Genomic DNA, 12,060 nt, shown 5'->3' on the forward strand with positions numbered 1-12,060 from the left:
CATTTAGTAATAATAATTTTTAAAAAAAGTCACACTCCCTGTGTAATTTATTTTTTTTTTTTAATAAATTAGGATTTTTCCAGCAAAGAAGGAAAGACTTTGGACAGACCCAGAGTAATCAAGGCATTCACCGTCCCTTTCATTTTTATTGCAAGATCTGGAAAAAGCAAGTGCATGACCATCCTTAAAGCACTGGACAGAAAGAAGTCCTTAAAGTATTAGATTGGCTTTTATTATCAGGAATTACAAGGAAAAAATAGATAAATTATTTGCAAAGTTGTATGCACATGGAGAAAGTCAGAGAGGGTCATTTCTCCCTCCGATCTGCATCACCTGTAGCTATTACCCGTAGATACATTTTCAGATTAAAATGTGACTTTCATTTTGATAGTAATCCTACAACACTTCAGGATGCGAATATACATTTTTCATAAATGAGCTTTTGGAACCCTATGGGTAAGTATTACTCATGGCTGGAATTTCTTTATAAGACCAAAAAATGCCTGCTATTTTCAGAGATATTACAACCATTCATCCCATTACAGGCAAATCTTTCCCAAATCAGCTGAAACTTGCTGTGACAACAGAAGAGGATAAGGATAGTTAGACAAGGATTTGCACACCATAATGGGGTTAGCTGTCTTCTTCTTAAGCAATGTATAAGTTAGTATGAACAGTAGGACAGCTGATTAAACGGATCACTTGAAAGACAGTCAACAAATCCCACTCAGTGGGGCTGAATTCTTATTCCTCATTGAAGGGCACACCTTCCCTCTGTGAGTATGCCCTGTGATACCAGTTCCACCTAAGTGTTAATGGGTATGTCAGGATCAGGGAGGATTCCAGGGCAGGATCATGGTACAGTATCTTGGCATAGCCCCAGGGCTGGGAGAGCAGCAGAAGGAAGAAAGGGAAGAAGCTACAGCACAAGGCAGTGAGAAAGTTCTTGATGCGCAAGAAGAAAACCTGACTTCGTAACAATTAACGTATAACTGAAATTATATCAGGAATTATTAGAAAATGTCAGGGTTTAAAAAAAACCACTCCGGTAAAGCAAACAACTTAACACCTTGTATTAAATAAGTGTGTAAATGAGAATTACACAACAGTCTACGACACAGGTAGAAACTTCAGAGAAAAACTATTGTTACACTTAATATGTGGTCATTACTGAACCACATCACATGTTAATATAGATGTTTTGCATTTAAAATTATTTTTATGAACTTTATTTTGAACTAGAAGTAATAAGAAATTTATGCCAAATTGCATGCAAAAGACAACAAGCATTTATGCAATACTAAAATTGTAATTGTCTTATAAAGAATTATGATTATATTCCACAGCACATCTGGAAAGGCAGTTACTGTGCTCTGGCTAATCTTACAAGATATGCAGTGATGCATTTAGACATAATGTGGTGTGATTATAATGGAGTTTCACATATTTTCCTTTTTGAGGTTGAAGTTTCATGACATTAAAGTGACGTCTCCTTGCATCAAATATGATGAGTAAACTCAACCACCATTAATGGGGATTCCACTTACGTAGCCTACTGAATTCAACTGTGTTCATACTGGCAAGAGTATGATTAGTACAAAAATGTGTTTATTCAGTGTAGCATGCCATAAATGCTTCAAACACAGTATGAATCATCAGAATGCCCCGACTGGATCCAGAAAAACCACCCCATAAAATTAGCCGCTATGCAGCATAGCCTACCTGTACTGAAAAGAGATTGATATCAGTTGAACTGATAACTGTGAACACAGCCATAGGAAAAGCTAAGGAATCTTTAATATGAGATTTGAAACTACAGATTTTAGCTTCCAGATTTGATGCTGGAAATAGACCTCTAAGAAAATGCAGCAAAGAGCTAATCTCTTCATTAGTATTCTTGTACTATTTATTTTATAGCTTGTTTATGCCAATGGTAAAACAGAAAGGCTTTAAAGTGTTAAAGTACTATAATTATTAATGTTCATGACACATTATCATATCAGGCAACCTGCTAATTTAAACAGTGAAAATACCAGAGCCAAATCTTCTTATCCTGTCTATAAGCTGATAGAGGGCACCTCGTTTTTTTGACATCCCATGCTCTCCAAAGCCACCTTTAAAAAGGAAAGAAAAGAAAAAAAAAAATTTTTTTCAGAAGTTAAAAACATGGAATCTTATACCTACAGCAACTATATAGCCTGGAGAGATTAGAAAATACCCCATAAAAACTGCAATGTAGTTTTTAAAAAAGTTTAACATTCTTCAATGACTCACATACAAATTCTTCAAGTACTCTTGACAATGAAACAAAAACACATTTTTAGCTGAAAAATTTTCTAATATGCATTCCAGAATGTAAGCCAACATGTCTTTGTTATTCAGACAAGTCATGACAATTACATCATCTAATTATTATTTGGAGCTTTTTTCTTCCTGGTGACCTTGACATCCTCAGAGCCATATTGATTGACAGCTAAAAGCCTTACTCTCACAGAAATTTCCTGAATGCATGACATAATCTTCTCATTTCAAGGGAGGAGAAAGAGGGAAAGCAAACACCCAAAGTTTCATCAGAAAAAAACAACAAACCTGATACAAACTTAATATGGTTTTCTTTGTCAGCATGCAAATAGATGTCAACGCACTCTAAAGGCTTTGAAACATCACTTGCCCATGTAAATTCAATAAGACCTCGCAGGCCTATATATGTCTGTGTCATTTCAGCAATCAATGAGCAAGAAAAACTAAGCTACTAAGTAGTTGATTTTAACATTTACCTTGCCATTTACAGAAATGCAATGCATTTCTAGGTTTACTGCATACACTTGACGCATCTGCCACATATTCCTTTCACATATAATCCTTTTGCGGCTGCAAGTGCCTTTGCAGACACCAGTAAATCAGAATAAATACTGATAATACTGCACTAGTCAATAAATCATTCATAATTGTTCAGAAAGTTTTGTGATTTTCGAAAGTTTGTAGTAGATTGTACTTTAAAATTCAATATCTGTTATAGGACAAGAGTTTTCAAACTACTTTTACAACAGCAAAAGTAAAAAGATAGAAATAAAAGGACCATTGAAACCTCCAACCACCGCTAAAAAGACCTTTCCCAACTTCCCATAAAAACTTTCAATATATATGTGGAAAATATATTTATTAAACGGCACCTTAAAATCACATTATAGATGAGAAAATTCCATATAAGGCAAGTGAGTTTGTGTAGCTGCTCAGTGAATAACAATGTGCCTAATTATTTGGATTACACTGTCACATAGTTTCTGGCTCCCTTGAGAAAAATTTTCCAAATTTTTTAAAACATTTTAGAGAGATGAGGTAATAGTTCAACACATTCCTTTCCAACAACTGTAATATACACTACAGAGGATATAACAATTCCATTCCTTGTATTGATCATCATTAATGTAATTGTCTCTCATGTTAACATTCATCTTATAAAAAAAGGCATAGCGCTAAAGATTCCAAACAAATATTAAGATATCCTTAAAAGCATCAATCGTCACAGACATAAAAGAAAAAAACAAATAATCCATTATTTACTTAAAGAAACTATTATACTATAATTATTTCTACAAAAAAGTATTAAACTATTATTTCTATGTTAACACAGCCTGTGTATTCCACTTAGTGAAAAACTGAAGAAGAAAAAGTATCGCACATAACTAGTGTCTTACATGAATAACATACAGCATTGCCAAGCCACAGCCTAAAAAAGTTTAAAAACAAAAAAAAAGTCATATTTGCTGCATCTTCTCATACTTCAGGCATGAGAAGGAGGATCCTTTTGGCAGTTTGGACTCATAATAATATATACATAAGCATTTTATCAGCTTTACTGTTGTTTCTGTTTACAATGATTATGCGTGTTGCTTGGACAAAATGACAAATAAAAGAGAGCCACACTCTGAGAAGCTCACAGATTAAGTATCTGACCCTGCAAATCCAGGCAGATAATCCTCACCAAAAGGAGTAGTCACATAATGTGAATCAGAGCCTGTGAGCCTCAGGATTTTTAATTAGTAGTTGCAATGAAAAATGCAACTCCATCTTGATGGTTTACACTCAAGCATCTAAGTCTACCATCTGATGTCACCTTTAGTTTGTGAAGGTCAACAACAGAAAGTGCTCAGAAATCAAACTTGTAATTAATTGTCATTGTTTCTGTAACTAAGGTAAAATATTAATTTGTTTTCTATTTTACAGACATTTTATGTCCTTTTCCAGTTGCTACCTAATATCAATTAGTTAGTTGTTGACAATTTACTCTTTTGGAAATTAGAGGGGAAAAGGCATACTAGGCTGTGTGGTTTGCAAAAACAGGCTAAACTAGTTTATGCATGAAAATGCTGTAAATTCAGAAAAAGAATTACATATGTAAAGTGTAAAATTTAGTTCTCCAACTCTGTTTTTAGAAAAATCAAGAATGTTGAGGGTTCACTGAGAGCCATTACAAAATCAGTAAGTTCAGCAGAGTTTGTTCTCCAAAGTCCAGTCCCACTGACCATTGTAGTTGTATTGATCCCTCTTGTGCAATAAAGGTAGGAAAATTTGATCCAAATGCATTAGTAATCCTCAATAGGATGACTCAATATCCTGAATAGGATACTGTCCACAGGAAAAGACAATGCACAAATCTCAAGACAGGTAAGAAAAGAAAATTAAGTAACAGAATATTAGATATTATTAAAAAACAGCTTCGAAATGTATATTCTTTCTGTGGCAATTGACAAAAAAATAACTTAAAAGAGTTAAAAAGAGAAAAATAGAAAAGCAAGAAGAAAAAGGAAAGTCAGCAGGCCAAAGAAATCACTTGACTGCATCCACTTTAAGGGGAAATGACCGACCTTGCTCTCTACATTTTGTCAGCAAAACTAGCGCCTGAAATACCTTCAAAGCCAATTAAAACTATTTGTTTGGGGGAAAAGGGGGCAGGGAAACCGCTGACTCTTAACATTTTAAAATTGAGTCTTGATCTACAAATGATCAAAGGCGTTCCTGTCTTGAAAAAGCAAGTGGCTTTAAAAGGAGATAAAATAAATGTTCAAGTTGTTACAAAAATAGTCTAATAATGACATCTAATTACGAAGACTAAAAATATTTTAAATATATCAATATTGAAAGGTTAAATTGAAAATTGCTTCTTTTGTCTGAAAAATTCCTTTCTGATCATTCCTCAAAGTGATCCTTATTTCCACATATTAGGAATCATCAAGTTAATAGCAGCTCAGTTCAGGAACACATAGAACATGCTTAATAGAAAATAAATTTCAGTTATGCATTTATACATTTTTCTAATAGCATTTTTTCCACACTTTTCCTGAGTAACTTGGCTTTTTTGGTACCATAACCTGAAAGTTTACAAATTCTCAGTTATGAATTTACAAATCAGAGCCTGACAGCATACATATTTTTAGACATCAGACAGACATCCATTTAGGCATGGATTATGTTTTCTCTCTCTCACACACACACATATATGTATTTACACATAAATAATATCTCCTTATCTGTCTGAATATCAGACTGCCTGTGTTAATCAGATTGCAGCTTCCAGCACTAATGTACTATATGTTAACAATAGCAAACAAACATGTATTAAAATGTCAGATAAATAGTTGCTTTTTAGACAAGGCAAATTCTAGCAAGGATAACATGTTCTTGCGTTGCTTCTAGATCTGGGTACAGATCTGGATGGAACAGAAAAAAGAGCAAAAGGAGGGTTTGTAATCCAAGGCTCCCAGTCTCGCCTCCAGGATTCCACGCATGTTCTCCATAGGGCATTTGGGCTCTGCTATTGGGAACTTTTAGCGACAAAAGCTTTGTACAATTTCCTTTCCCACATGACCACCTGCAGAGTGGACTTACGGTTCCTACCAACTTCTGCTTTTCACTTCAACAAGACGTTTTTAATCAGAAATGCCAGAATAAAATTAAAATTTTAGCTTTTCTCTTTCCTTCCCTAAAACAATTTTATACTCATTGTGTAATAACTTTTAAAAGTGTAAACTAATATTACCCAGAACATTATACCGACTTTCTACATTTAAAACAGGGATTGCCTTCTATGCAGAAGTAAATAACAGGAAAAATAAATTAAAACAAGCTTGAAATATCATACCTGTGTTATGGCCAAGTCTTTCATTGGAGTGCTGCGTAAGGTCAATCGTCCTGTCAATTTGAAAGATTTTTAAGTCTTCATCATCTAAGGCAATATCTCCCCAAAAGACAGCTTTAAATAAAAAAGAGCTCAATTTAATTAAAGAATTTATTTAGACGTTAAAACCAATCTGAAGACTATAATGCCATGTTACAACCCTTGGGAAAATATATGACAAATATGTAAATATATCACATATATTTGCTTACTGATCTATGTTTTTATACAAAGAAAGAAAACTACTTAGCAAAAGACAAATAATTTGTTTCAGTATTCTCCTAAACTCTTACAGTCTTTTTCATTTCTTTACACATTGCCTAAATGCAATCATTTAAATGTAATGTCAATCTATTAACAAATTTTCAGCATATGTGTTGTTTTCTGTAAGTAAATACAACAAAGCATAAAAGACATTGAAACACGTTAACATTTGAACTATGAAGTCAAAACCATACAGTACTGAGAAAATACCTTTACATTTCCTAACATCTTCCTGAAAATGAGAATTATTTGAAGTAATTTTTATTATGTTCTAATCACTTTCTATATTACATTATGTTTGCCTCAGAGAATTAGTATGTTTATCTGTTTTCTGTTAAACTGAGTGGAAAAAAAAACCTTTATTTTTCATTTTTCTCTTAGTTTATCTGTATGCTTTCCTTTTATAGTTAATCTCACTATTAGGATTCTTTCAAATACTTTGCTTTTCAAAGCTCCAGTCTCTCTTTCTTCTTTTTAACCTTTCTTTGGCCTTTTTGGTGGGTTTCTTCTCTCTTTTCCTGTTCTCTTTCAGGCTCTCTCAGGGTTTTTTTTTTGTTTGACTTTTGCATAGCTAACTCATCTTCCCTAAGCTGCCATCACAACTCAATGAACCAAGATATAGGCCCACTTGCAAGAATTCGGCATCTATAACCTCAGTCTTTCATCTCTGCCTATTTTTGCTGAGATTTTATCCTGAGATCTCCCTGCCATCTCAAACTTATCATTAAAGCTGAACTCAACAGGCCATATCCTCGACTGCTGTGAATGAAGTCAACGGAGCATATACCAATTAACATGAGCTGAAGTGGTCGTTTATTATCTTTATCCAAATTCTTCCATTTCCCTCTCTCCACTGCCTCTGTCAATGGCTCTATTATTTGCCTCTCAGAGTCACAAAACCCCTGGGTTCAATCTTGGTGTCATCTTCAACTCTTTCCCTTCTTTCCCCCATCCAGGAAGACATCGCTAACTCGGCTTGGTTGTTCATTACACAGTTCCACAGCAAATTGCTTTCTTTGCTTCCATACAACTAAAACCTTGTCCAAAGTCCAGCTGTTACCAAATCATTCTTTCTGGTCTACTTCTATTCAAACTGATCCTAAACATTATTATTAACTAGTATTCTTTTTCTCTGTCTGTTCTTTATATCATGTTGTAGAGACCATTCATCAGATAATATTCTCAGTAGTTTCATGTTGCTGCAAAAGTTACCTTTTTCTTATTTATTGATGCTCACATTATTAGTATTTAATCAAATCCATATCAAAAAAGTCTTTACTTAAGCAAAAATGAATGTATTTCTAAAGAACTCTCAGATATTACATTACTTCCTCCTATTTCCATTCTTTTTCTTGAATGCAAGGCAACTAGGAGAAATAACATTGAAAATGCCTTTGGTCTGCCTTGTAAAATACCTTAAAAAAACCCCAGATCACCTACACAGAGTTTCAAAATGAAAATGAAACTTTTCAGTTAAAAACATAACCAACATCTTATGTCTTGCCCGAACATCGATATTTCCATGTATATAATTTTTACACAAAAAGTTAATGTTTCTTAGAAACCACAAGTATTTGAGACCATTTCTGAATCTGTTCAGTCACTTCTAACACATTTCTGAGCACTCTCCTTCCAAGGGTCACTATTTCCTTATGTTCACATTGGGGACACCTTCCCTCTGGCTAGCCTGCTCTCACCAGTGATGGTTTTTACCACCAGGTCAAGAGACAGAGCTAGTGGCAGCTCTAGATGGTTTTTTTTTTCCCTTAAGCTTCTAGGAAAAAGATCTCAAATTGCCAGGGTTTTGAACAGTGAGGGGAGAAAGACAGTAGTCTCCTTCTGACTCAAGTTAAATATCATTTATTATTACTATTATAAACACCTTCTAGAGATTTCTCTTGGATGTCATTCATAACAGGGGCCACTGTATAGGCTTAATGAAAGACTGCAAACTTTAATAAACAGAACAGAAAATGGTAAGAGGAGGAAACTATTAACATTTCGGTCTACAAAGACACGATGTGCCCCAGCAAATGTCTCACAGCTTGTCCACACCAGACTTGAGGAAGTGCTAAGGCTTAATAGCAAGCCCATTTTTCTTTCCTGGTAACATTGAGAGTTAAGAAAAGGAAGGTTCTGAATTAACAACAGATGTTGCAGAAAAGAACTCACTGACAGAAATGCATTAGCAGAAATCACTTTGGTTTCAGTGTGTAATACTGATGTATAAATATGAAAACCCAGGGCAAATCAAACTTCAGAAAAATAGTAAAGTAGAAAAAAAATTGGTGGAAAATATCCTCCTTAGTCTTGATGATGCATCTTTATCACTTCACTGTGGTAACATTCACTTTGCCATAAAAATACAAATAGCAAAGACTAAACCCTGTGAATTTGTCTGACCTAAACGCATTGAATTTGTGTGCACATACCTAAAATATACCTCAGTGTTCAGGCAAGGTATAATAACTTTGTCTGTTGGCGTAGAAAGGAAAACAAAGATATGCTATTTTTGTTAATATCTGGACTGCTAGCTAGTTTTTGATTAGCAACCAAGCCCAAGGTTAGGTTTAACAGCAATATAACCATGGTAATATAACAGTAAGTGCTGATGCAAGTTTGATGTAATTGTAAACAAGTAACCTGTGTGACCATTAGGAGCTAGGTTCTCTAATGTATTAACTAAATACGACTTAACACTGAAGAAATATATGATTGTTTGTTTACAAGTATAAAGGAAAGTGTGGAGCTTTCTTTGGGCCACTGTTTTTTTGATGCAAGGCAATTCTGTTTTGCAGAAAAAGACAAACACATAAAAGACAAGCATGATGAAAGGCAGAAACCTTGGTAGAATTAACTCATTTGACTTCAGCAACAACTTAATAATTGCCATATTACTTTTACTGAAATAAACCTGTGATTTTCTGAATTAATTTCAGTGCAACTGGGAAGATATATACCCAGCAAAAGAAACAACAGTTAACTGGATGCTATTTAATTTCAATATAGTCCAAACAATCAGCAACTGAGACAAAAAGGGAGCCGATAACAGCTTTTTAAAAAATACACCTTTTTTCCAATGAAAGGTCTGCACTGAATATAAATTCTGCCCTTCAAAGCTTGAAGCACAACCCCACCTCAATTATCCAAAAAAATAAAAACAGGTATCTCCCACAACTGTCAAAAGTATCCTTTGATTTTTTTGAATGCCTGTGTAAGTGTCAAACTATTTTGTAACTAGAGAAGAACGTATTTTTATCACCTGCCTTAAAATTTTTATGGCCTTAAACTATCTGAAGAAGTCACTCTGTATACTTCATCATGTCACACACCAATCTTAACCTTACAGAAAGCAAGCAGAGGATTGTTTGGGTATGCAAGGCATGATGTTAAAGACTTTGCTAAGAGCATGTTAGGATTAAGAGCTTTATTAGCTCCCTCTCAGGAACTTCTGACAGAATTGACCTGTTCAGCTCTACACCTCCCTCACTTTTCACAGATATTTAATTCATAAGTTTTATCCAGAAAATTAACAAGAATCTCACAACCAATTCACATAGCATGCAAAAAAAAAATTTAAAAATTGAAACAAGAGGATGGAAGAACTTTCAAAATGATCCAAACAGAACTTTAATGTACCTCTACTTATTTCAGGTTGCTTCATACTATCTCTTATCCTATCTATCTATTCAGTGATCAGGAAAACTTGATGTTTACAGGCAGTTTTTTCATTTACTTTGAAAATGCAAGATTGACAAGAATCTTGGGAAAAATCTGTTGAAAATCTGAGACAGCATTAATTACAGGGGGAAAGTATTTCAAATATCTTTTAGTATATCTAAGTTCCTAATAAAAAAGAAAACGGATCTTTTTGTCCAGTACTTGGTAAAGAGATATATATTCCGTTACATCAAATTTCATGCAACTTTGTTTTTATTGTGGGGGTTTTTTTTATGTTTTATATGTCCACTACATCATGCATTTACACAAATTCAACAGAGACAATACATGCTTCAATTTCAGAAAGATGGACACACATTGATTATGCAGTAAAAGTATGTTTTTCTGTCACAGTGGAGAAGAATGTACATGGAGCTGTTAAAACAGAAAATACTCTCCACCAGCAGATGCAGTTCTGCTTTCACACAACTCAAAGCCCTCAGCCAAACATCACCTTCAAAAAGGTCTTACTTTATTAAAAGACAAAACACTTCCATGTAAAGCAGCTAAGTTTGCTACATGTAAACAGTCAGCTCACAAGCATGAAAACAAGCAGGAAAATAAGTAGCTTGTAAAAGATAATGTGCCATCCAGAGAAACACACTTTAATATTACCACACAAGTACTGTGATTGGAAAGGAAAAATAAGATTATCTACAAAATACAGCACAGGAACTACAGCTACATTCTACTTCTTGTAACAGGAACTATATTTTATCATAAATAATTAAGATTCATCTGCAAAGCTCTCTTTGCTAATCTACTCTCTTCCAACAAGACCATCACTGCATCAAATATCCGTATTCCAAAGGAATAAAATATGCTACTAGGGGTAGGAAATATAAATAAATAAATAAACAAAAATATTTTTTTTTAAAAAGAGATGAAAACTATTTGAAGTATAAGGATGTACACATATGGTATGAATCAATTAGCATACACAGTTAGAACGAAAAAGGCTTTCATGACTTTCTAGAAGGTGGTCAGAAGTCCATGGAACAAGAAAGAAATCATGTGGCTAAATCCATGGGGCTTCAATATGCGGTAGGATGGCTCATTCTGGGATTTGAAACATCAATTAGCATGTAAGTCTGCAAAATATATACAGGAGTATATTCCTTATAATTGCAAGAACAAAATTATCTGCCTCAAACTTCCTTCACAATTTGTCCTACAGTTATTAATTTTTAAAACTCAAATCATAAACAGCCATTTTTTAATTCAAATATGTTCCTGATAGTATTCATGCTGATATTAGTAACAAAGTATAAAGTGCAACTAAGTGAAGATGGGTAGCGTTGGCCCCTACAGCGCAGCAGCGCAGCAGAAGCAAGCCAGCTCTACCTTGGGATCAGTGAGGAGCACCCAGCTACCAAGGACAGCTCTAAGGGACCGACGCCGACAGAGACCCCGGCGATCCAGAAACCATTTTCATAACGCCATTTGTTCTGATGACTGCGCAGGCTAGAAAAAATGTTCAAGTCAGGTATGACCTTCCCACATTTGGAAGTATGTGAAAATAAGATTAGAGAAACCTTTCTTAGACTTTCTCAGACTGAGATGCAAACTGTGATCAGCCACACAGGTATTCTCTTGTTCTGTAAGCAGATGCAGAATTGTGACAGGGGGATTACTCCTGTACTGAGGAGATACCAATGAAAGGATTAAGGCAATATTAGAAGACGTTTTAAAAGCAAAGCTTCAGATTTCAGTATGCTACTGGGAGTGGAAAGCACAGGAAGTTTATGCTTCATCCCCTTCATAGAAGCTGTCAAGAACGGACAACAAAAATATTAGAGTTAACTGCCAGGCAAAATTGAAATCTGAAAAGCTCCTTTAACGACCTTCGATGGAACACCCAGCACTTTTCAAAGTCTGACCAGTAATTCAGGCAGCAA

At 34.5% G+C, this 12,060-nt stretch overlaps 1 protein-coding gene across 3 annotated transcripts in view; it reads right to left on the reverse strand.

The window, feature by feature from the left end:
• Positions 1-12,060, reverse strand: part of TLL1 (tolloid like 1) — a 142,319-nt gene that overhangs the window by 73,933 nt on the left and 56,326 nt on the right. Inside the window, exons 1-3 of one of the 3 annotated variants that reach the window (XM_075500346.1) lie at positions 11,507-11,601; positions 6,143-6,253; positions 2,034-2,114 (exon numbers count right to left, since the gene is read on the reverse strand). In XM_075500346.1, the coding sequence (XP_075356461.1) occupies positions 2,034-2,094 (61 nt within the window). In that variant the 5' untranslated portion in view covers positions 2,095-2,114; positions 6,143-6,253; positions 11,507-11,601. Of the gene's footprint in view, positions 1-2,033; positions 2,115-6,142; positions 6,254-11,506; positions 11,602-12,060 lie in introns of those variants that run through there. The other 2 variants (XM_075500345.1, XM_075500347.1) reach the window with 2 other exon arrangements.

This window comes from Mycteria americana, chromosome 4 (genome assembly GCF_035582795.1).
Source record: "Mycteria americana isolate JAX WOST 10 ecotype Jacksonville Zoo and Gardens chromosome 4, USCA_MyAme_1.0, whole genome shotgun sequence".
NCBI classification, from domain to species: Eukaryota; Metazoa; Chordata; class Aves; order Ciconiiformes; family Ciconiidae; genus Mycteria; species Mycteria americana.